Source organism: Salmo trutta, chromosome 9, assembly GCF_901001165.1.
Source record: "Salmo trutta chromosome 9, fSalTru1.1, whole genome shotgun sequence".
NCBI classification, from domain to species: domain Eukaryota; kingdom Metazoa; phylum Chordata; class Actinopteri; order Salmoniformes; family Salmonidae; genus Salmo; species Salmo trutta.
The window spans coordinates 27,806,205-27,831,861 of record NC_042965.1 but is presented as its reverse complement, the minus strand read 5'-3'; the positions used below and the strand labels follow the sequence as shown (position 1 = coordinate 27,831,861).

General features: G+C 42.5%; 1 protein-coding gene across 6 annotated transcripts in view; it reads right to left on the bottom strand.

Annotated features, from left to right (window-relative positions):
- Positions 1-331: 331 nt before the first annotated feature.
- The window catches only part of LOC115200345 (armadillo repeat protein deleted in velo-cardio-facial syndrome homolog), a gene marked incomplete in the record, with an annotated part of 350,855 nt that continues 325,529 nt past the window's right edge, over positions 332-25,657 (bottom strand). For 2 of the 6 annotated variants that reach the window (XM_029763330.1, XM_029763331.1), the window contains 9 exon segments: positions 332-3,223; positions 4,700-4,812; positions 6,029-6,123; positions 6,685-6,738; positions 7,396-7,546; positions 7,675-7,786; positions 9,044-9,236; positions 10,382-10,532; positions 15,282-15,409. In XM_029763330.1, the coding sequence (XP_029619190.1) occupies positions 4,711-4,812; positions 6,029-6,123; positions 6,685-6,738; positions 7,396-7,546; positions 7,675-7,786; positions 9,044-9,236; positions 10,382-10,532; positions 15,282-15,409 (986 nt within the window). 6 annotated transcript variants of the gene reach the window in all.

Here is a 25,657-nt window from a genome sequence, read left to right as displayed (position 1 = left end):
ATATCAGGAAAATTATAACTTTGTAATCTGAATATTTTCCTTGGTGCCCCGACTTCCTAGTTAATTACATTTACGTGATTTGTTTAATCACGTAATAATAATTACTGAGAATTGATTTGATAAAATAACAGTCTTCAGTTTAATGATGCCAAAGACACGACAGTAGCATGAGTCTCTTTTAACCATATGACAATATGACAATAGTGACAACTTCTACAATATATGATTTATTGGGAATGGATTTTGGCTTAAGGTAAAATTCATGAAGCTGTATAGATCCTTGGTCTTCTTGGAATGGAATATCAACAACACAAAATTCACAGGCAACATGTTCTTTCCAGGCATGGTTTATTGAAAACACACCAAATTGATACTCTACAAATCAGTATTTTTTACGTTATTTGAACAAGCGTAATACTTGCCTCTGGGTATTAGTAAAATCAACATAATACATTCTGTCACTGTGGCATCGCTCTGATAGCTACGAAAGCATTAATGTACTCTTCTATGAACTCAAACCATGTTTTATGTCTCTATCTTTTAAAAGTTTATAATACAATGTAATACAAAGCAAAAACCCACCAACAGTCTAGTCTACACTGAGGACAGAGTGAGTGAATGTGTAAGTGTCTAAAATGAAGGGGAAGTGGAGAGATATAGTGTAGGGAGGGAGGCTGACACAGAAGAGAAAAGGAGAGGTATAAGGGGATGAGGAGGAAGGAGGAACGGCAGGAGGGATAAAGAGTTATATAAAACACAATAATATCTTTATGTACCATGGAAAATGTTAAGGCACATGATAGTTACAAACACATTTGCTACTGAGTAGTACAGTTACTTTATTTTGAAGAGTTTGAATCAGTGATATCTACACAGGTAGGTCTTGCTCATTTGATTCAATTTCTGCCCCATTTTCTTGCATTTCTTTCACAGCACAGTTAGCACAGTCCACAAACAAGCCCATGGACTCATTTCATATGTATATAAATACAACACCAGATTCTCTGGTTGTGTACTACAAAATGCAGTCAGGAATAGACAGTCAAAGATGAACAATCCAATGAAAAGCACACAGTTTTGAGGACGTACGTCGACATGGAGGACGTTAACGTGGGGCTATTATTACAATGCTTTTCTCTGAAATTAAATGTTTATTAATACATGTACTTTACATTTTTATTTTATCACATAAGTCTTTGTAAACACTGTGTAAAATATGCAAGCTTTATAAAGTCACATCACAAAGAAATTCGGCATTCAACGCAGGCACATGCCATTTGCCTATAGCTGACGCATGAGTTAAGCTGTCCATTAGTGGAGGGTCCCCTCACTAGTCCCAGAATTGGGAGAGAGAGAATGGGTTCATAGTGGAGAGTCCACTTGGAGATAAAACAATCACAAAACCACTACTAAACCTTTAACCGCGTGTAGTTCAGCCTTTCTTCTCGGCTCTTTTTAAAAGACAATGACGTAATCATCTGCACTACTACATTTCAACTGCCCCTAGAGAGGACCCAAAAAATATCATTATCAAACAGATGTTGTATACTTCGTACTGATGCAAATTCTGCCTTGAACCACATGAAAACTGCTCTCCTCTCCGGATATAAATGACTAATCTCCAATCACACCACAAAAACTGGCACTTAAAAATAATATAATATGAACATTTGTACATTTTTTCATGCTTGTTTCAAATAGTTCTTTAAAGATGCATTAGTGAAATCAAAGCATGTTTTCAGGCTCTCAGCGACTTCATATAAATTGCAGTGTGAAATGTGAAGGGAATTGTAACACTTCTGTCTAACATCTTTCTGTCTATCCCTGCTGCTGCATCCACCCACCCATCCCTCTTTTCTCTCAGTCTTATCTCTTGAGTGATCCCTGCTGAACCATCCACTCCCTCCCTCTATTCATCTCCTTGAAAGATTTGGAGACCAGGTCATCAGTTCAACTCGCCTTTAAAAAGAAAGCTGGATAACAGCTGTTCTTTTTTTGTTTTGTTTTCTCTTGACAGTACAAAATATAAATATGTGATCAGCATGACGACAGATTTGACACTTAAATGTGGTTATTTCTGTTTACAAACATGATCTTTTATCCAATGAATGTGCTTCCCAAACAACCTGTTGAGAGTACACAACTAAGACGTCTTTGTTTTCTCTGTTCTCTTTTTGTTTTTCTTTGACCCTAATATACATTTATAAAACCAACAAAAATATAAAATGCTTTTAGATTCTACCCTTTGACACCAGGGGCATGTACTTTCCATTCCTTCATTAACACAATCCATTTATAAACAAAATGTCTTATATCCTCTTCAACTTTAATACATATCAATGACAAACTGCAACCAACCAAGCAATTCATATATCGTCGGCAAACGCATATCTCTAGTCTGTGTCGATACTGAAAATATATTTTCATTTTGTTTCGCTCAACAGCTATAAGTAACCCAACCAAATGCACGTCATTTCACTTCCTTAACTCCAATCAACACTTGCAGGTATACAGTTCCTTTAAGTGCCCTTCAAGCATCAAGTCCTTCAAACCACCCCAACCTTCATCTACCACACCAGTCCACACTTCTTCAATCCGGAAAACCCAAACAAAAAGAAAGACCAACAAAATAAAAAAAATAAAAATTATATTACAAACAGAAACGATTTACTGTGCCTCGACGAAAGACAAACCAACAAAAACAAAACCTAAACAAAAGGCTAAATTGTAACATAGAAAAAAATATTATTAGAAGCTAACTGTCTCCTTTCCTTTCCAACACACTTCCTTTCCTCCCAACAGACATCACCTTCTCTCCCCCTGCTTCACACCACCAGCCATCCTTACATTGCCATAGAGATACAAGTATTCTAGAGTTCTATCTCTATGACAATAACTGCTTCCACTCTTCCATCCTGACACCATGCAGTGCTGCTCCAGTCAGAGTCCTTGCTGTTAGGGTACCCTACGTCTGTCCATCCAGTGGGGAATGTAGATATGACAAGTAGTCGTTTTTAGATTTTCTTTTCTTTCTTTTTTTATACTTCATTTCATTTGCTGATTCAAAAGCATGAAACATTGGTTGTTGGATGATTGTTTCTTTTTTCTTTCTTTTACAAAGTCTATCTGCTGACGAGTCAACATCAAAATGAGTTCCATGTGTTATGGCAGTGATGACATGGGAGATCCTCTAGTTTAGGTGTTACGCTGTCGTTATTTAAGCCTAGAACACAGAAGAACGGGGGGGGGGGGGACAAGGTGGTTATGTCAAGAGCTGAAAACCTATAAGAGAGCAGGCTTGTGTACCAAAAGGCACCCTATTCCCTATATAGTGCACTTATTTTTACCAGAGCCAAGTGGGCACTGGTCAATAATAGTGCACTTCAAAGTGAATAGGGTGCCATTGGACGCAGGCCTGGTGTTTAAAGCAGTTGAATAATCAAGCTTTTAAAGTAAGTAAGAGAGCACAATGACCAAATGGTATTACATAATCACAATACAAAAATCACTATATTCATACATGCTTGACAGATGTCAAATCCAATGTAACAGACAGCGAGAGAGATGCTTTGATGATATGTTTGAATGGCAGCTGCTGCATAAAGCCAGCTTGATTAACACTCAAATGAAGCAGGCCTTTTGTATGATTACGCTATCTTACCTGATTGACTCAATGTCCATTCTTTGGTATGATTACTCTGTCCATTCTAAGCATGTTATTGTTAGAGTAGATCTGTTATTTTGTTCATTAGCTTTGACTAGACCTTAATGTGGTGATCACAACCTGTTTTCACAGTTATTATATAAACGCAATTGTTTTCAGTACTTCATTCTGTACGGATGATCATTGTCATATTCAGTTTGCGTTTCAGAGCACCACATGAGGAGTCAATCAAAGCAGTATGGTTGATCCCTTACCTAGGACAATAAGAGTCATGGGGAAGCAATGAGAGAATAAAGAGACTTACAGCAAGGAAGAAAGATAGCCCTTCACCTCTATAGAGCTGTTGATGATCAGCCACCTACCTCAGCTTCTCACCCAGAGCAGATACACTCAGTGATTAGTGATGGAACAGGAGCAAAGAGATGAGCAAGTGATGAGAGGATCCCCAATAGTGAGCTCTCGTGATGCTAACCCAGAGCAGCTAGCCTATCCTAGCCTACCACAGACTGTGTAGACATAACTGAGAAAGAGGAGCTGATGTGTGTGTTCATCCAGGCATCCATTATTTATCTGGAGGAGCTCTCTGTCCCAGGGAATGGTGTGTTGATTACTGCTGACAGGGAGATGATACACCATGTTCTTCCCACAGCTTTTCATTACAGCTACACTGGGAGGAATTGTGTGTGTGTGTGTGTGTATTCCATCTAAAGTCTAGAGTTAATTCCTTTCATAATTTAGAACAAACATCATTTCATCTGGAATAGTCAAGGGAGTCTGTCTGTTTTGCAACAGGTGGGTTTTATTTAGGCAGGTGCTCCACAACTGTGAAAATGATGAAATTTCATCCAGCTTTTCTCAAGTTTGGTGTCATAAGCCAACTACTCTGGGTCAAGCAGGTCCAAGCACAGATAAAAAACAAACAGAAGTGACGTGTGTGAGGGTTAAAACAGAAACAGTGTGGTGGTGGTGGTGGAGCTAACAAAGAAAGGAGACTAACAATCCAGAAAGTGGAAAACTAACATTTGTAAGACCTACCATGCATGCATTTAGACCCAGGAGTCAACAGGCTGAGGTTTAACGTCACAAGCATCCACCAGTTTGACTGCAGGCCTGTTACTCCTGACATAGTGTTTCCTATTTGTGTCATTCTGCAGCAACGGGAGAAGGGGTTAACAGCAAAACAAAGAGGTCGATAAATATCATCCATAGAGAGGAGTGGAAAGCCAGGGTTAGTTCCTTAGCATAAAGGAAGATGTTTTTTGAGTCTGAAAAAGTGATTAAAAACAACAAACCAACCGACACATGCAAACAAACAAAAACAGAGTGGGACAGAGCAGTTCAAACAGCAGAGTTGCATTTTGGTTTCAGGCTTCTGGAGGTCTAGAAAGTTGGGTTGAGCAGTTGTTGCTGTGCTGAAGTAAATTCAAAACATGAGGGACGGGGTCTGTAAACATGAGAGGAGATATCTGCCAACTCCAGTCCTGTCTGATGGCTAATTTGCTTCTGGAGGTTTTGAAGCATACTGTATCTTGACAAGCATTTGTGTCTTCAAGCTGCAACGTGTCTGCATAGCTGCCATTCTACACATGGTAAGCAGAGAAGGTCAGCAAAACACCTATTTTCCCATTCTATCTCTTGATACTATCATGATGTCTGATTCTGAACTCATGGTAACTCTTCATTAACCAAGAGGACTTCTAACTGTGTTCGTATGCTTGACCTATCAAACCACCTTCAGTCCTTACGCCACGCTGACCGATCAGAGCGGGAGAATATAATCCTGTGATGGGAAACACAGGACTGGACTGGACATCACCCTGGTTCAACAGTGAATAAATCATCCTCAATCGCTCTCTCTCCCTCTCATTCACTCCGAGTTTTCTATAGCGATGGGCACTGAGCCACTTACTATGCAGGCTTGTGTGTGTGAGTGAGAGTGTGAACCAGGCCTTGGTTCTCGCTCTATGAAGAGAAGTGGAGATGGAGGGGCAGGAGTCTTTTAATCAGTCCCAGATTAATTACTTTCACAATCACAAAGCTTACACTCAATTATCTGCTGCTTAGCTGTCAGATCTGCTGTCTGCAGTCAGTAAATTGGACTGCCAGATGAGTGGCACCCGGCTCGACAGACAACAACATTAACTGCTGCTGCAGAAAATGAAAATCCACATTCCTCTTCAAGAAATCAAAAGACCATGGCATTGACAAATGGACAAGGGCACTGGAAGAGATGGATTCAGGCTACCTTAACAGAAACGGAGTATCATGACTTGTGTGTTTTAATAGCCTGATCCCTTAGTCACCTATAGCATAGCTGTAACTGAGCGGTGTGAGCTGTTAAGGGTCGGTCCAGACCAGACGTACCTTCAATGGCTCCCGTTCTGTCAGGTCCACTGACCCGTCTCCACTACTCTTGTACTTGCAGTCTTTGTCTCTCTGGTCGATGGTGGAGTAGCCATCTAATGAGGAGAGAGAGGATCACAGAAATATAGCACTCTTAAATACATTGATGGAAACTACAGACGTATAAGCTGCATGCAGCCTTCCAGGAGTGGAGCTGTGCATATCTGATGTGGAGGAAGAACTCGTTAGTAAGAGAGGAAACAAGACAATTGTTTTTACATTTTCATTGAAAAGAGGAGCACTGAGCAGAACATTAAAGTTTGCCAGGTTTTGAACACAGTCATTAGAGAATTGCCCACACCTCCTGTTGCTCCTGAGCCTGTACTACTGAATTAATGGCCATCCTTATACCAACATCTTGTTAAGAGAGGGGTCTTGCATACAGCATCATAAGTAAAACATTGTCCACTGTTAGAGCATCACAACAATATATTTGTTCATTCCCAATATTGCTTGTCCCAAAATAGTTGTCCTACAAACTTGTTTTTAAATGTCCATGTTGGCAATGGTGTTGTTAGGGTTCTAGAACTGTGAGTAGTTCCTACAGACAAGAACATTCCATCTGAGACTACTAGTGCTCCTCGTCGGTGATTGAGGTCATGCAAACTCGGTCTTACCTGGACCAAGCTCGTCCATAGGTATCATATCACCACTTCCATTTTTCTTGGTGCCTGAAAAGCATTTATATGCCATTTTTTTATCATGAGCACCACACACACAATTTGTTTTAATCACGAGCCAATGCTGCTTTCAGGCCAATGGTCCTCAGTCACTGTCTGCTGGTACACTTTAGCAGTAATGCAGGCAGGCTGAGAATGGGTGTGAATGACAACTACACTTTATGTGTATGCATGGTTGCAAAAAAAGTCACATGACCAGAAACAAGATGACAAGAGAAGTACTGTCATGCTCTCGACTCCTCTGTCAATGAGATGTTTCGTGTTTTAGGCTGCTTCCGTACCTCCCTCTATGCATATATCCTAATATATATGCTTGGATTTGCGTTCAAGAACACACTATTGGATTAGATACATCTACCCATGATGCATCATTCTCCCGACCACACCATCCCAAAAATAACCTACTTACACATAAAGATCACCAAACACTGCAGCACAGCAATGAGGGCGAAAGGTTTCAAGCACAGCCCTCCAACAGTAGGTAAATGGATATGAGTGAGAACACACAAAGCAAAGCGCAGATAGATAGAACCATCCCCCTAAACACTTGTTCTAATCAAGGCTTCTGATTCAAACAGACACACATTAACAGCAGCACAGTTTGCTCCATTGATATAGAGCAGTTATTAATATCTATGGTTTCCTCACTCAGTTCACCACAGTAGGCCAGGCCCGGAGGATCCCCAGTCTCGCCTGCCATCACAGACTGACCTTGGTTCTTCTCCATCAGGGGCAGAGTGGTGTCGTCATAGCCTGGCTTGCCATTCTTGGCTGCTTTAGGGGCACCGGTCGCTGTAGGCTGAGGGGGGAGAGTAGAGACATATGAGTGTACTAATTGTATGTGTGTGCATGTGTGTGTGTAAATGCTTGTACATGTATATGTGTGAATGCGTGCTCGTTTGTGTGTTCTACTACACAGCCGTATACCTGGAAGTGGCTCTTGTTCCATCCTTCCTTGGCCAGGGCGTTCCTCAGGTCCTTGTAGCTCCACACCGTTTGCAGCACGTGGGAGGCGGCCTTGTCCTCACGTGGTGATTGGCTGAGGAAGGTAGACAGGAATAGAATCAGGGTCGGTATTCACAAAGCGTCTCAGATTAGGAGGGCTGATCTAGGATCAGGTCCCCATGTCCATTCATTATAATTGAAAAGGCAAAACTGATCATAGATCAGCACTCCTACTCTGAGACTCTTTGTGAATACAGGCCCAGAATATTGGGCCCAACCACTGCCAGCAGCTAGTGGAGGCTGGAGCCAAATGCAATCAATCTCACATTCAAAGCCATCTATTCCCACTGGTTGCCCCAGGTGCTTGCTTTTAATTCATACTACAATGGCCGCACACATTTATTTTCATTGAATTCATTAGCTACTCCTTAGCCCTTCTGTTAATTACATGGGAGGGTTCTCCATTACTTCAAAGTAATTCTCATGGGTGCAGAGAAAACACATTTATTTGGTATTAAATAAAGTATGGGTATCAAATCCCCACTGGAAACTAATCTTAAATTATCAATAGGTTGTAGAAGGAGACAGCTATCATTGCTCGCTGACTTGATCAAGTAGATCAGATAATTCAATGGGATACGAGGAAAGTGAAATATAGTAGAAACTGGGAAATCATTAAAACAGCTCCTGAAATCCTATTCATAGTACTTAGTATTCAGGTGAAGTGCACTATAGTTTGTTTCCTGGAAACCAGACACTGCACAGTAAGGGCTTATCTATTCAATCTAAGTAGTGTTCTACAGATCGAAATAATGTGACAAGGAATCCAGCTTATATTACCTTCTATTATTAATTCCCATGCCAGAGAGGACATGAAAAGACAGGGTCATTACATTGTTTAAGGCTAGAAGCAGACACTCCTGGTCCTTGAGAGACTGCAGAATATATATCATGAATATAAATGTGTCACTATGTTATTAATTGAACTCAAGTTCAAAACAATTAAAATGGGTAGGTGATTAGAGGCAGTAAGAGACCTGTCTCATGGGGGAGGAAGACCAGTGGTACATGTAGGTCTACATACTGTATGTATGTGCATACTACACAAGTATAGTATAGTTACTATGGAACTGAACTGCTGTTGATTGAGTCATTGATTAGATTGATCAATCAATCATTAAATTCTAAGAAAGACAAACAAATCTATTCGAAACACTAGAACCTGTGAGCGGCCAGACGTTAGCATTGTGCTGTACTACACTATGCTGAACTAATACGCTGCCTTGTACTGTACAGTGCTGTACTGTTGCTATACTGCACTGTAGCCAGCTGTGCTAGCCAATGGTCATACCTTGTCTTGTTGATGGCCACCAGTTTCTCGATGGCCTGGGCCTGGATGAGGGAGCGTGCGTTCTCGGAGCTGTCCGTCACAATCTCGTGGATGGTGTTGAGGATGGCCACCACCGTGTCTTCCTCCAGGTTCTTGGCTGGCTGCTGCTGACCGCTGGGCAGGTTACTCACCAGGTCCCTCATGGCATAGCTCCCTACAGGGCAGAGGTCAAAGAGCAGTGTCACCGTCAAATGGTAATAGAGGTAAAAGGTGTGTAAACATTCAGGAAAGGGGTTTTTGTTTAGTTTTTATTACATCTTGTTGCGCTGCATAGTGTTTTAGTAGCATTGTACAAAATGTTTGATATCAACTAATTAAAACTTTGACTAATCTGCGATCATTCAGCAAAAGACATACACAGCTTGAACAATCATATTGTTATCTTCAGTAGCTAGGTTTCAATCCAATTGGCAACAGATTTTCATGCGTATATTCAAAAATCTGCATAAAGAAAATATGCACATTTTCCCACCAGTGGTGTGTTTCTTGCGTATAAATGGAATTCTTGTGGATAAAAGTCAGTGGTGATGACATAAGCGAAAAAATACATTTTGTGTGCGCTAAGTTTTCATGTACCGAATAAAAATGTGTGTTTCCATCGCTATCTACTGATAGTTTTGTCATAGAAACTGTTGCGTTAAACAGCAAATGTGCCTGCTCTGATCTTGGCATGTGCGCCCTAGCCAACAGCTCACAGATACAGCGTGCGTAGGCTGCTAGTCTTATGAGATTATTATGGATAAGAGCGAGAATATGTTTATTTGTTAAACGGCAGTCAAGCATCGATCATCATATCACCAGAATTATCGATATTTATTGGAAAGCAGGATCAAGTTCGTGCACTTTCACAACCCTGTAAAGTTCATCATAATTGATTTCATCTGTAACCTAATAAACTGCATACTTTCCGATCACACATCATATCGCCGCGTGACTCCAAATGTACTTTGCTATGATGGTTAAATATCAATATTTGTAAATAAAGGCATTTCCACCGCCATTTCTCGAATAATTTATTTTACCAACACAAAAAGATCCTACCATGTCGAACATACAAATTGTACAGAAACTTCCTGTTTCCATCACCGGTGTCGTGATTTTTTAAAATATGATATGACTTTACTTGCATAAAAACTGAGGATGGAAACGTGGTTAGTAACAGCTATCTGATCTCACAGCATTCCAAAGTGTTTTACCCCATTGTTGTACTTGTGTGCTGTAAAGAGAGGCCGTGTGTGGTCAAGCCCACAGTTAACACACGGCCTCTCTTTACAGCATACAGTTGGTCAATGGTCGTACCGATCAGGTCTTTGTTGCGGCGGTCGATGGAGAGGTTGCGCAGGGCGATGGCCACGGCTCGGACCACCTTGTCAGAGTCAGAACGCAGCAGCTCCACCAGGATGGGAAGACCCTTCTCCTTCCTCACTGTGGCACGGATATAGTTGGACCACTGGGGACAGAGAGAGGAGGGAACATGGAGGATAAGGATAAAATGTCTGAAGAGAGAATACTACCAGCCAATACATACATACGCATGTACACACACACACCCCTACACAAGCACACACGCAAGCCCCTCCCCCACACACAATTATTGTACATTAGCACAGCCAACAGTGGCTTTCTAGATTTGACTGTTCAAAAGAATTACACAGCAGGGCTACAGACTGTCATGTGATGCAATTTGTCACTGATTAAACATCAACGAATGCTCCTCTCTTTTTTTTCTGTAACGCAAAATAATACGTTTGACATGAAAGAGCTCCTTTGCTGAACACTGTTACCCCCTGAGATGTAATTAAACTGGTGCAACACCAGAACCCGGCCACTGGGTGGGAGTAGTAAACCTAAAACAGACCGTACCTAGCATAGCATAGTTAACAGCTAGGGAGCAGCAAGGAGAAGGGGATGAATAGAGGATTTAAAGTAAAAAAGCTTGAGATAATCTCATCGGGAATGGGGACACGTTATCTCCATCTCCTTTAAGCAGAGGTTTGATGTGTTAGCATCAGCCCCAAGCCCCAGTGTGGACAGGCATTCTGATCAGCCTCTATATACACAGACATGGAATCACTGGCCACTTTAATAATGGAACACTAGTGACTTTAATAATGTTTACATACTGATTTACACATCTCATATGTATATACTGTATTATATTATACTGTAATTTAGTCAATGCCACTCCAAAATTGCTCGTCCTAATATGTATATATTTCTTAATTCCATTCTTTTACTTTTAGATTTGTGTGAATTGTTAGATACTACTGCACTGTTGGAGCTAGGAACACAAGCATTTGCTACAGCCGCAATAACATCTGCTAAATATGTCTATGTGACCAATAACATTTGATTTGATCTGCTCAAACTACATAAATAAAATAACTACATAAATAAAATAAAATGTTATTGGTCACATACACATGTTTATCAGATGTTAATGCGAGTGTAGCGAAATGCTTGTGCTTCTAGTTCCGACAGTGCAGTAATATCTAACAAGTAATCTAACAATTTCCCAATAACTACCTAATACACACAAATCTAAAGGGGTGAATGAGAATATGTATAGGCAAGGTGCAATAGATGGTATAAAATACAGTATATACATATGATATGAGTAATGTAAGATATGTAAACATTATTAAAGTGGCATTATTTAAAATGGCATTGTTTAAAGTGACTAGTGATCCATTTATTAAAGTGGCCAGTGATTGGGTCTCAATGTAGCCAGCAGCCTCTGAGTTAGTGATTGCTGTTTAGCAGTTTGATTGCCTTGAGATAGAAGCTGGGTTTTTTTGGAGGGAGAGAGCAATTCTGTCTCTTTATATACAGTGCCTTCAGAAAACATTCATATCCCTTGACTTATTCCACATTTTGTTGTGTTACACAGGTACACCTTGTGCTGGGGACAATAAAAGGCCTCTCCAAAATGTGCAACACAATGCCACAGATGTATCAAGTTTTGAGGGAGCGTGCAATTGGCATGCTGACTGCAGGAATGTCCACCAGAGCTTTTACCAGAGAATTTAAATGCACATTTTTCTTCCATAAGCCACCTCCAACATCGTTTTAGAGAATTTGGCAGTATGTCCAACCGGCCTCACAATCGCAGACCATGTGTATGGCGAAGTGTTTGCGGTTTGCTGATGTCAACGTTGTGAACAGAGTGCCCCATGGTGGCGGTGGGGTTATGGTATGAGCAGGCATAAGCTACGGACAATGAACACGATTGCATTTTATTGTTGGCAATTTGAATGCAGAGATATCGTGACGAGATCCTGAGGCCCACTGTCGTGCCATTCATCCGCCGCAATCATCTCATGTTTCAGCATGAAAATGCACGGCCCATGTCGCAAGGATCTGTACACAATTCCTGGAAACTGAAAATGTCCCAGTTCTTCCATGGCCTGCATATTCACCAGACATATCACCCATTAAGCATGTTTGGGATGCTCTGAATTGACATGTACGACAGCGTGTTCCAGTCCCCACCAATATCTGGCAACTTCTCACAGCCATTGAAGAGGAGTGGGACAACATTCCACATGCCACAATCAACAGCCTGATCAACTCTATGTGAAGGAGTTCATGATGCAAATGGTGGTCACACCAGATACTGACTGGTTTACCGTTTAAAAAAATATATCTGTGACCAACAGATGCATATCTGTATTTCCAGTCATGTTAAATCCATAGATTAGGGCCTAATGAATTTATTTCAATAGACTAATTTCCTTATATGAACTGTAACTCAGTAAAATCTTAGAAATTGTTGCATTTATATTTTTGTTCAGTGTACATAACAGTATTCACACCCCTGAGTCAATACATGTTAGAATCACTTTGGCAGCGATTACAGCTGTGTGTCTTTCTGGGTAAGTCTCTAAGAGCTTTGCACACCTGGAGTGTACAATATTTGCATATTATTATTTTTTAAATTCTTCAAGCTCTGTGAAGTTGGTTGTTGATCATTGCTAAACAGCCATTTTCAAGTTGCCATAGATTGTCAAGCCAATTTAAGTCAAAACTGTAACTAGGCCACTCAGGAACACCCAATGTCGTTTTGGTAATCAACTCCAGTGTATATTTGACCTTGTGTTTTAGGTTCTTGTCCTGCTGAAAGGTGAATTTGTCTCCCAGTGGAAAAGCAGACTGAAACAGGTTTTCCTCTAGGATTTTGCCAGTGCTTAGCTCTACTCCGTTTCTTTTTATCCCCCAAAAAACTCCCTAGTCCTTGCCGATGACAAGCATACCCATAACATGATGCAGCCACCAACATGCTTGAAAATATGAAGAGTGTGTCACGTCCTGACCAGTAAAAGGGGTTATTTGTTATAGTAGTTTGGTCAGGGCGTGGCAGGGGTGTTTGTTTTGTGTGTTTTGGGGTTTTGATGTATGTTCTATATTTTATATTTCTATGTTCATTCTATGTTTCCTATCCTTGTTTTGTATTTCTGTGTTTTGGCCTGGTATGGCTCTTAATCAGGGACAGCTGTACTTCATTTTCGCTGATTGGGAGCCATACTTAGGTAGCCCTTTTCCCACCTGTCTTTTGTGGGAAGTTATTTTTGCACTGCTGTGGTTTGCCTGCAAACTGTCTAGCTGTCGTTAATTTTTTTCTTGTTTTGTGTAGTGTTCAATAAAAGTTAAGATGAGCATTCACATACCCGCTGCATTTTGGCCCAATCACTACGACGGCCGTTACAGTGGTACTTAGTGATGTGTTGTGTTGGATTTGCCCCAAACATAATGCTTTGTATTCAGGACATAAAGCTAACTTCTTTGCCACATGTTTTGCAGTATTACTTTAGTGCCTTATTGCAAACAGGATGCATGTTTTGGAATATTTTTTATTCTGTACAGGCTTTTTTCTTTTCACTCTGTCATTTAATGTTTTGTGGAGTAACTACAATGTTGTTGGTCCATCCTCAGTTTTCTCCTATCACAGCCATTAAACTCTGTAACTGTTTTAAAGTCACCATTGGCCTCATGGTGAAATCCCTGAGCAGTTTCCTTCCTCTCCGGCAACTGAGTTAGGAAGGACACCTGTATCTTTGTAGTAACCCATCTACCAATTGGTGCCCTTCTTTGCAAGGCATTGGAAAACCTCCCTGGTCTTTGTGGTTGAATCTGTGTTTGAAATTCACTGCTCGAATGAGGGGCCTTACAGATAATTGTATGTGTGGGGTACAGAGATGAGGTAGTCATTCAGAAATCATGTTAAACACTATTATTGCACACAGAGTCCACGCAACTTATTATGTGACTTGTTAAGGTAATTTTTACTCCTGAACTTACTTAGGCTTGCCATAACAAAAGGGTTGAATACTTATTAACTCAAGACATTTCAGCTTTTTTTTTTTTATTAATTAGTCAAATTTGCTAAAACATAATTCCACTTTGACATTATCGGGTATTGTGTGTAGGCCAGTGAAATCTATATTTAATCTATTTTAAATTCAGGCTATAACACAACAAAATGTGTAAAAAGTCAATGTGGTATGAATACTTTCTGAAGGCACTGTATCTAATTGTTAAAAATCCCCAGTGCAGAAAGAACAGTGATAGAAAACAGTAAAAATGAAAATGGTGACATGGTTTATACATGGTATACATGTACTGTAGGCTACACGTTATACATGTTACCACAGGTTATGTGTAAGCGTTTCAGATTTTAACAGCAAGAGATACAAGTTCGATGTTTTCAAATCAATTTAACATCCTGTCTGTTGTGTTGTGTTTTACCACCGCTGTGGATGGAGAGATCTGTGAACGAGCTGAGCTGAGAGGAACAGGAAGGTGTGAGCATGGTGCTGGAGCCTGGTGATGATTAATGCCGTGGCAACGGATATTTTTACAGCATGACACATAAGTGTTAAAAAAGGAATCACGATAGCGCTAAAATGACAAAGCTCTCTAGGCCTAACATAGGCCAGTACTGACTAAGAGCATTCCATTCCTGGAGGGAATAACATGATAGGCCTCTGTACTTTACACTAGTGATGGTAATGACTGTGTAAATGCTGGAAAAAAACATCACACTCTGATTACTCACTACTGTAACCAAATGGAAGTGTTTTTGTACTGACAGTGCAGAGCTCCATTTGGGATAAATGACCTGTCCAGCCTATTGAGGTTCAGAGACCTTATTCCCCATAATCACATTGTGTGTGTGTGTGTTTATGTGTGTGAGACTCACGGTCCACTGTCCGGCGCTGAGGTTCTGCAGGGCCCCTGCGGCAGCCTCCAGAGTGTTGTAGTTCTGGCTCTCAGTTAGCAGAGACAGGTACAACCTCACCACTTCCGGTTGGTACAGCAGCTCAAAACCTAGAGAGAAAGAGAGAGAGAAAGAGAAAGAGAGAGCGAGAGAGAGAGAGAGACACATGGAAGTTAGATATTGAGACAGAGAGAGAGATGTGGAAATTAGGGACAGAGAGAGAGAGAGAGAGAAAGAGAGAGAGACACATGGAAGTTAGATACGGAGACAGATAAGTTAAATATGGAGAGAAAAATAGAGAGAGAGAGAAAGAGACATGAAAGTTAGTTACGCAGACAGAGAGAGACAGAGAGAGATATAAGTTAGATATGGAGAGAGAGGGAGATACAGAAGTTAGATACAGAGACACTTTTAGGATAGATACAGAGGGAGACAGAGAGCCAACAGAGACAGATTATTGAACACAATTAAAAGAAACAGAGACATGTAGCTCAGATACAGAGACAGGCAATCAGTCTGTGAAACTGCTCACATAATAAGACTAATAGAAGTCGGCTATCTTCCCACATAATTATGGCAGGCAAGACTATTAGGTGTCTGTCAATTATTATTCTCCCTTTCACACTCTGGTAAATCTCATTAACAGTACGTGATAAACATAACAAACAACTGTGCATAGTCTACCCAAGTTATTGTTATCGCTGGGTAGAAACCATGTGACAACCCTTTAAATGACATAGTCATTATTCCATAACTACAATGGAATAACCAATGGCTCCCAAGTGGTGCAGTGGTCTAAGGCACTGCATCTCAGTGCAAGAGGCATCACTACAGTCCCTGGTTCGATTCCAGGCTGTATCATATCTGGCTGTGATTTGGAGTCCCATAGGGCAGTGCACAACATTGTCCGGGTTTGGCCGGGGTAGGCCATCATTGTAAATAATCATTTGTTCTTAACTGACTTGCCTAGTTAAATAAAAGTTACATACATTTTTTTGTTATTTTTTTTAAACAGTATTAGTACTGCTGGTACAACACAGTATTTACTAATACCACTGATAGTTAGTATGGTATAAGTGTGGCCAAAAAGTATTAAAAGCTCAGTCACAGATGAAACAGCCATCAGCCACCCCTAGAAGAAATGGTCTTCTACAGTAATAGAGCCAATAGCCTAATGGCCACTATGTAGCTTTTATCAAAGTACACATCTCTGCTAATGTGATCAATGACCTCAGTCATAAAACGGTGCCCTGCTTCTACTGAAGGTAGAGGGAGTGAGTCCCCTCCTATGTTGTTGAGGCAAGGTAACGTGGAGTTTTTTTTGACATGGTCGGGTCCCTTTGACCTCAGATTATAGTTTAGGACTGTGATTACACAGTTTAAGAAGACTTAAACTGTAGAAAACTGTAGAGAGCATATATCATTGGTTGTAATTATGTGAATACTGCAACATATAACCCAATCTTTTTCTCATTTAGACTAAATTACACCCAAATAAATAATCTGTTGCCACAGACCAAGTTTCAGATCCGATCTCACAACAATACATCACTCACACTAGATTGATAAATATATTAGTCTTGTGAATGAATCATGATGTAAGTAGATATTGATTTTACATATACAACAAGATCAAGTATCTGAAAGCAAAGTTTCTCTCTGTCCATTTAACACATTGTAGCAGTCAGTCAATGGTTGTCTTGAGCTGTGTGGTAAACTGTTAATTATATTATCAGCTATGGATGGATCAGGCTGGGCAGGGAGAGGCAGAGAAAGTATCGAACACCACTCTCCTTTCCACTACCAAGGTCAGCTCAGGCTGTTTGACCTCCCAGGGGAGGAGCACTTCTCAAACTGTAGTACATCCACACTAACAGCCCCTCGCTATGGAAGACAACTTGGCTTGGCTCTATGGACTCAAAACCAAGTACTTCATCATCATCACAATGCATCTGTATTCATATATTCTCAAAAACCTTCTGCACATTAAAGTCTGCAAGTCTAAAGTGGTGGTTCAGAACAGACTGCCTTTTCTTCACTGTTCTCTGAATAATAGTATCAGTCAGAACACACTGTACGTGTGAGCACACACACACACACACACACACACACACACACCTCAATCATTCACTTCCACTGAGCTTAAATGAAAGAAAATAACCATTGGTTCATTCCATGTTATCCGAGGCGTTCATTTCCAGAGGTATATTTCAAACCCCATATATTAAATGTTAATGATTGATACACTGTGGTGGGAGAGGCATTCCATACATTCTTTGTTGGAAATGAAGAGAACAGTGAAAGTCTTAGTAATACAAAGAGGTAAAAAAAAGTACTGCTCGCTTCAATGGATGAGGCCAAGAAACAGACTTGGATATCTGGAAGGGCCTTTTACCAAAGCCTTAATGAGGGAGAGAAGAAAAGAAGAAAGTCTAGAGTGAGACAAACGACTCTGAAGCCCTGGAGAGGAGGAGACGAGAGGGAGCAGAGCTGTCTATTTTTGCCAGATCTAGGCTAGACTACATCCAGCTCTGGGCGTGAGCAGACCTCTAACTATCTTCAGGAAATGCACAAACCTTGAATAACCATTTTCACCTAGAATAACCATTTTCACATCTAAATCTGGGCCTCACACCCATAATTTTGGAGAAAGAGTAAATTATGGATGTGGGAATGGCTGGCTTTGGTCCCTTCATCCTGGGGTTGCCAGATCCAGACACTCCACAGAGCTGTTTCCTGTCCGTGCTCCTGTCCTAATCCTTCCACAATATTCCTCCACAACCATGTAAACCAATTGTGGTGCATGGATAGGAGGTTGCCAGTCATAAAGAAAGATGCTTGTTTGTGTTAGGGATTCAGGTTTCCTAAGGAGCTCTGTGAGTCAGAGGGAGTGAGGTCACAGTGTGTGAGTAATCAAAGAGAGGCCAGCTAATGTGTGATTCAAAACAACTGAACTGCCTTTGTCTGGGGCTTAAACAGCATACCACAGCTCGGAAGCAGAACAGTAGAACAGACACAGACAGCGCAGTGCTGTAGCAATACGTCTCCCCATACAACTTGGCTTATTTCAGGCATATTCAGTCAGTCAGTGCAGACTCAGCAAAGCCAAGGCCATTTATCAGCCGCAGAGGCTTCAAAGCAGAGGCAGAAACTCCCAGTGCCAAGTTCACTTTTAAATCCAGGACAGCGTTTTAATAAGCAAGAACCTGTAAATCTGCAATCCTACATTTCCCCGTTCCCCACTCTCTTGTAATTCCTCGGTCTTGGACTCGTCTCTTCCAGTCCGAGAATTATGAAGTTGCCATTTCGGAGCCAAGGGCTCAGATAAAGTGGCCAAGTACTGTCCCCTCAGAGGCAAATGAAAAAGGAGAGACATTCACGTGGCCTTTAAACTAATTCCTAGAGCTCTCTCTAAGATCTCTGCATGTCCAGTGAATGAAGATCTGTTCCAGAGCTCTGAGCCCATGTCCACAGTAGACATATTATCTCTGTAAGGTTCATTTCTATGGTTTGCAGTCAAACGGCAGTGCACATCATAGGGGTTGATTTAGCACCATAGAGATGCTAATATCTTTTTGAGGCTTTTTTATATGGCTTGCAGTGCATCTTCATGGTTCACCTTCATGTCAGACTAGCTAGTAGGCTATAGGGTGTTGCTGTACTAGCATAGTATGGTCATGACATGTACAGTGTATTAACCACTTTCCAGTCATTAGTGAGCGTTGCCTTTGCCTGGCTACCCAAACTCCTTGCTCCTGCTAAACGCTATGCCACAGTACAGCACAATGAGTCTGGATCGGAGTACCTCCCCGAGGATTTCTACAATGGAAATCCATTCTAGACCGTCTGATTGGTCCCAGAAACCGCTGGGTTGGGCCAAAGCCAGAACACGCGTGTGTAAAGCGTCATTTTGAAAATTCGTCATTGGCTTTGATACTCTGATTGGTTGAGATGATCCAATCGGTGATGACTTTGTTTTGTACAACAACCATCATTTTGACGTCACCACAAACGATGGCAGTCTCAGACTGAAGTATGCAGCAAACATAGAGCAGAGGAAAAATTCAGTTTGAGTCGTCAGGCAAGCGTTGCCTGCTAGCTGCCTGCCAGGCAGGTTGTTAGTAGGGAATTATAATGAATTATAATGAATGTTGAATAATTAACTGTCGCTGTGGCGTGACCTCTATGTCCCTCTGGTGCTGGTGCTTAGAGCTACACACACACATTGTACCACATGCAGCACGCACCCCTGCATGTACTCCCCATCTCTCTCTCTCTTTTAAGGCCTGGCATATCCTGCATATATTATATACTTCTATATTTAATCTACAGAAAATGTTGACAAACATGGACGCACACACACCCCTCCTATCTACACCCAACACCCAACACACACACACAAACCCCTCCTATCTACACCCAACACCCAACACACACACACACCCCTCCTATCTACACCCAACACACACACACACACACCCCTCCTATCTACACCCAACACCCAACTCACACACACCCAACACACACACACCCCCCTCCTATCTACACCCAACACACACACACACCCCTCCTATCTACACCCAACACACACCCCTCCTATCTACACCCAACACACACACACACCCCTCCTATCTACACCCAACACACACACACACACACACACACACACACACACACACACACACACACACACACACACACACACACACACACACACACACACCCCTCATGTCTACACCCAACACACACACACACACCCCTCCTATCTACACTCAACACACACACACCCCTCCTATCTACACCCAACACACACACACACCCCTCCTATCTACACCCAACACACACACACACACCCCTCCTATCTACACCCAACACACCCCCTCCTATCTACACACTGCACCCAATACACACACACACACACACCTCCTATCTACACCCAACACACAACACACACCCCTCCTATCTACACCCAACATCCAACACACACACACACAAACCCCTCCTATCTACACCCAACACACACCCCTTCCATCTACACCCAACACACACACAGACACACATCCCTCCTATCTACACTCAACACCCAACACACACACCCCTCCTATCTACACCCTATACCCAACACACACACACATCCCTCCCATCTACACCCAACACACACACACCCCTCCTATCTACACCCAACACACACACACACACCCCTCCCATCTACACCCAACACACACCCCTCCCATCTACACCCAACACACACCCCTCCCATCTACACCCAACACACACCCCTCCCATCTACACCCAACACTCCCCCCTCCCATCTACACCCAACACACACCCCTCCCATCTACACCAAACACACACACACACCCCTCCCACTTACACACACACCCCTCCCACTTACACACACACCCCTCCCACTTACACACACACACACACACACACACACACACACACACACACACACACACACACACACACACACACACACACACACACACACACACACACCTAGCATTATCCACTCCCCTGGGTGCAAGGCTAGAAAGTACATTCCCTGTACAATCCCATGCCCACATGTTTCTCCAGCAGACATCAGTCAGATGAGTGGTGTGTTGCTGTGGCCTCCCTCCCCTGCAGTCACATGCTGAGAGAGCGGGACATCAAAACCAGCGAGCTGAGGGACACGCTTAGGCCCCACCTCACTTCTAATTGAGCTGATAGGGGCGAAGCACCAGGTTATTTTTCAAAGCAGAGGCCACAAACTCTCAAATGCTGGCGGCTCAATTAGAGGTTTACAGAGTAGAGAAGAGAGGAGAGAAAGCTTATGCTGCAGTCAGTGTGAGGCAAAGTAGGTTACAACAAAGTAAAGTTGAGGTGAGTAAGTGATGCATATGGCCCTGGGTGGCTCATCAGTTCACCATTAGAGTATTAGGGTTTAAGTGGCTTCACTATTGGCTGCAATTAAAGTGAAGTTGTTGCGGCTTGACAAGAGCAAAATGATAATAGATTATCTGACACACACATACACACACACACACACACACACACACACACACACACACACCGCATATTAGCCCTCTTCTGTCAAAAAAACATTGTTCATCAATCAAAACTAAGTGGGGAGCATATTGTAACCCCAATCCGAGGCAAGCCTCTCCCAAAGCCTCCCTGTCACGTCCTGACCATGGTAAGCTGTTATTTTTCTATGGTAGAGTAGGTCAGGGCGTGACAGGGGGAGTTTATCTATGTTTTGTATTTCTATGTTCATGTTCTATTTTTGTATTTCTATGTTGGTTTTGTTTGGGATGATCTCCAATTAGAGGCAGCTGGTCCTCGTTGTCTCTAATTGGAGATCAGACTTAAGTAGGGTTTTTTTTTTTCCACCTGGTGTTGTGGGATCTTGTTTTTGTATTGCTCAGTGAAGCCTGCAGAACGTGACGTTCGTTTTCCGTTTGTTGTTTTGCTTTAGTGTTCTAAATAAATATTTATCATGAGCACTCAACACGCTGCACCTTGGTCTACTCCTTACGACGATCGTCACACTCCCGCTTCTATCACATACAATGAGTGTACAAAATATTAAGGACACCTGCTCTTTCCATGACATATACTGACCTTGTTGATGTAACTTGTTAAATCCACTTCAATCAGTGTAGATGAAGGGTAGACGACAGGTTAAAGAAGGTCTTTAAAGCCTTGAGAGAATTGAGACATGGATTGTGTATGTCTGCCATTCAGAGGGTGAATGAGCAAGACAAAATATATAAGTGCCTTTGAACAGGGTATGGTAGTAGGTGCCAGGCACACTGGTTTGAGTGTGTCAATAACTGCAACGCTGCTGGATTTTCACGCTCAACAGTTTCCTGTGTGTATCAAGAATGGTCCACCACCCAAAGGACATCATTGACACAACTGTGGGAAGCATTGGAATCAACATGGCACAGCATCCCTATGGAATGCTTTCGACACCTTGTAGAGTCCATGCCCCGATGAATTGATGCTGTTCTGAGGGCAAAAGGGGGTGCAACTCAATATTAGGAAGATGTTCCTAATGTTTGGTACACTCAGTGTATACTCTACTCCCTTCATATCCATAGGATTACCACTTAAAACCCCATCAGATCGAGTGAGGAACATCTGTAGTTTCCATGAAAACACACTTCAATCAATAACAGCTTGCTATATCACTTCATAAAGTGGATACGTTTTTACAGCAGGTCAAAGTGTAGTTTTTTCCATGTCCTTAAGAGAATGGGAGAGAGGGAGCAGAGAGTCACATTCTCTGCCTATGAAACACTAGCTAAATAAATAACACTGTTTGAACAGGGGAAATCAGAAGTCATTGGATCCCCATTCCAGCTCTGAAACATATGCACATGTTTAACCCCATGAGACCCCTGTGGCTCTGAAAGTATGGTTAAGGTTTTCATATCGCTGTCTGTGTCATAGATAATGAACGCTTTCACAGGGGAAGCCACGGAGAGAGCAGCTATCACATCACATTGTTAGGGCTGCTTTGAAAGACAATTGCTGACCCCAGGTGACCCGCAAACCCGTCAGAAAATATCAGGAAGTGTAATTGAAAACAACAACAAAATTGAATGCTAGGAAAGTTGGATAAATGCCTGTTTTCAGTTCAGTCGGTTCAAACGAGTCAGTTCTTAACCCGCTCTCTCTTTCCATCACTCTTTCCACATCTTTCTCTCTCTCCTTCTCTCCATCTCTATTTTTATTTTCCCTGGCCTTGGTACCAATTCAAACAAAGCACAGCCAGGCCGCTAAGGCCACTTTCAACAACAGCCATCTCACTAGAGAGGCCGGGAGCAAATGTCAAGCCTTTGAATAATGCTTATCCTCTCTCTTTCTCTCTGTGTATTGGCGTCTCTTTGGGTATTGGCTTGGCAAACCAAGGGCACCAAACATTAGCATATCCAAACAACAACAGTTGGTGGCATTTTGTTGGAAGGTGACATTAAAGGGTCCAGAGGGTAACTGGCGGTCAGCCGATTTTATGGACAGTTAACTACAGTACTCATCCTCTAAGACACGCAACATACCAATCCGGCCCGCAGGTGGTTTGAGTAATAAAAAAAAAAGAAGAAGATATTTTGTGTTTTTATTTCCTAAACAAAACATGTGGGGGGTGGGTGACCTCAATATATTTTAAAATGACAAATACAAAACCAAAACTGTGTAGAAATAATAATGGACCTACATTTCCACAGTTTCTTGACTGTGTCCAGCTCACTAATCATTTTGACGGTGAGGAAATATAACCAATTTTCAGTGCGGCGTCCCGGTCCTCGTTGAAGAATGAATGCGGCCCTTGGGGCAAAATGAGTTCGTCACCCCTGCTCTAAAGGCATAAAGATACCCCAGAGAGCAGAAAGAGAGGGAAGAGGAGGTGGGTAGAGGTGCATAAACAAACTTCCGGTACCTACTTCCTCTCATCCCTCCGTCTCTCTCCATCATTGCCATTCCACCACTGGGTGTTGGTAGGGTATCAATGGGAAGACACTGTCAAAAGGCTGACAGATACTTGAAAGAGTTTGGCTGGCTTGGCTCAATGTGTGTCCTGGATCACAACTCCGGTGCTGCCATTTTAGGAGAAGACACCAGACATCCTTTCTCCTGTGCAAAAGGCATAATTAGGTCCTGCTGTGGCCCCCCAGGATTAGATGTCTTCCAGGTCCTCCAGACCGGAGCTATCGTTAGCAGAGAGACTGTCTGTCACCGGTCTCCCATGGACGCCTCGACGCCGGCCGCCTCAACGGGCCACATTGTTTGCTTGTCACACACTTCAAACCTTTCCTTTTCCAAATCCACAGGACATGTTTCTGTTTTCACCCTCCTCCAGCTGAACAGAAAACAACCGTTCAGTAGTTGTTCACCGCTACCCAACAACAAGTTATAAAGGCTGCTGTTATAGAGGATGTGCCTTCCAGCGACAACCTTTCTGGATCAACATTTAGAATCCAATGTGCTCTGGCTTTGTTTCCAATGTTCCTAAATCTAATAGTTCCTAATAGTTTCTGGGCCATGGGTTGAGGAGGATGTCTGTTTATATGAAACCTTGGTCACGCATGACAATTATATTCTTCAGCTATGGCCCTTGACCTGACATAATATCAACGTCTCTCTCCAGGAGGAGCTCCGACTGACCACCCGTCATAGGGATGGGTTCATCTGTTTCTCTGAGCCTACCTCCAGCCCATCCACACAGTGGCCAGTTAGCTTAGGGTCCCTACATCCTCTCCAGGGCTCAGAGAGAGACAGACACTGGCCATTAGACTGATATGCGTAACCTCAGGGGAGGTTTGAGAGAGAAAACCGCTAGCCGCTCTACATACGTCAGCATGCGACCTGGCCTGGCCAGACACACATTTAGATGCATATCTGGACCTGCAGGGGACTGGATGTTGTTATGGAGGCTGCAGATAAGGCTCAGATACCAATGCCCATGTGGTCCGAGGCTCAGCACTTCATTTCCTCCCTCTGTCTTTATCTTTCTCCCTGTAAGGGCCCCAGAATGCAGACCATACCACAGTTTTTTTGACTGGCTGGCTGGTGACCTGGCTGGCTGGTGACCTTGCTGGTTGGCTGGTGGACTATCTGGCTGGCTGGTTGGCTGGCTGGCTGGCCGACTGACTGGCTGGTTGGTTTGTTGGTTGGTTGGTTGGCTGTCTGGCTGACTGGTTGGCTGGTTGACTGGATGGTTGTCTGGCTGACTGACTGGCTCTGTGTGCTCCTATAGAGGTTTAGTGTCAGACTGTATGCCACAGGGGAGCTCAGAGCTCAAATCCTGGAGATTGGGTTGGGGGGAAGGGAGTGGAGTGGGGGGCTCATGGGGCTGAGGGGGGGGGGTAAGCTGAGCTGCTCACAAAATGTAGTCGCAGACAGAAAACGGGAGAGTGAGAGATGGAAGAGGATATGGAAGATAGAGATGGATGAAGCAAAGGAGGGAGATGTATAGGAGAAAGAGGAGGAAGCGGAGGAGGGATGGGAGGTGTGTAGGAGAGGCAGAGGGAGTAAGAGGTGTGTGGTGGAGGGCAGAGGCAATGTTCCCCCAAAAAAAGTGAATCACTGAGCAAATTTCTGGTCTGTTGAGCACAAACTTGAACGCTGTGAATATTCTTCCGGCTGGCTTTTACTGTAAACCCTGAGGCTATACCCACTTTAAGTTAGTTTTAACAGTGGTCAAGTAGGCTACTGTGGCTATTCGATCATAATGTAGGCCTACCAGAGTGGCCTACCATCAAAAACAATGAAGAAAATGCCTCTCATACATACAATTTTAACAGTGGTGTACTTTACTTTATTATTTATATTTTGGACTACTATTACTTCACTACATTCCTGAAGAA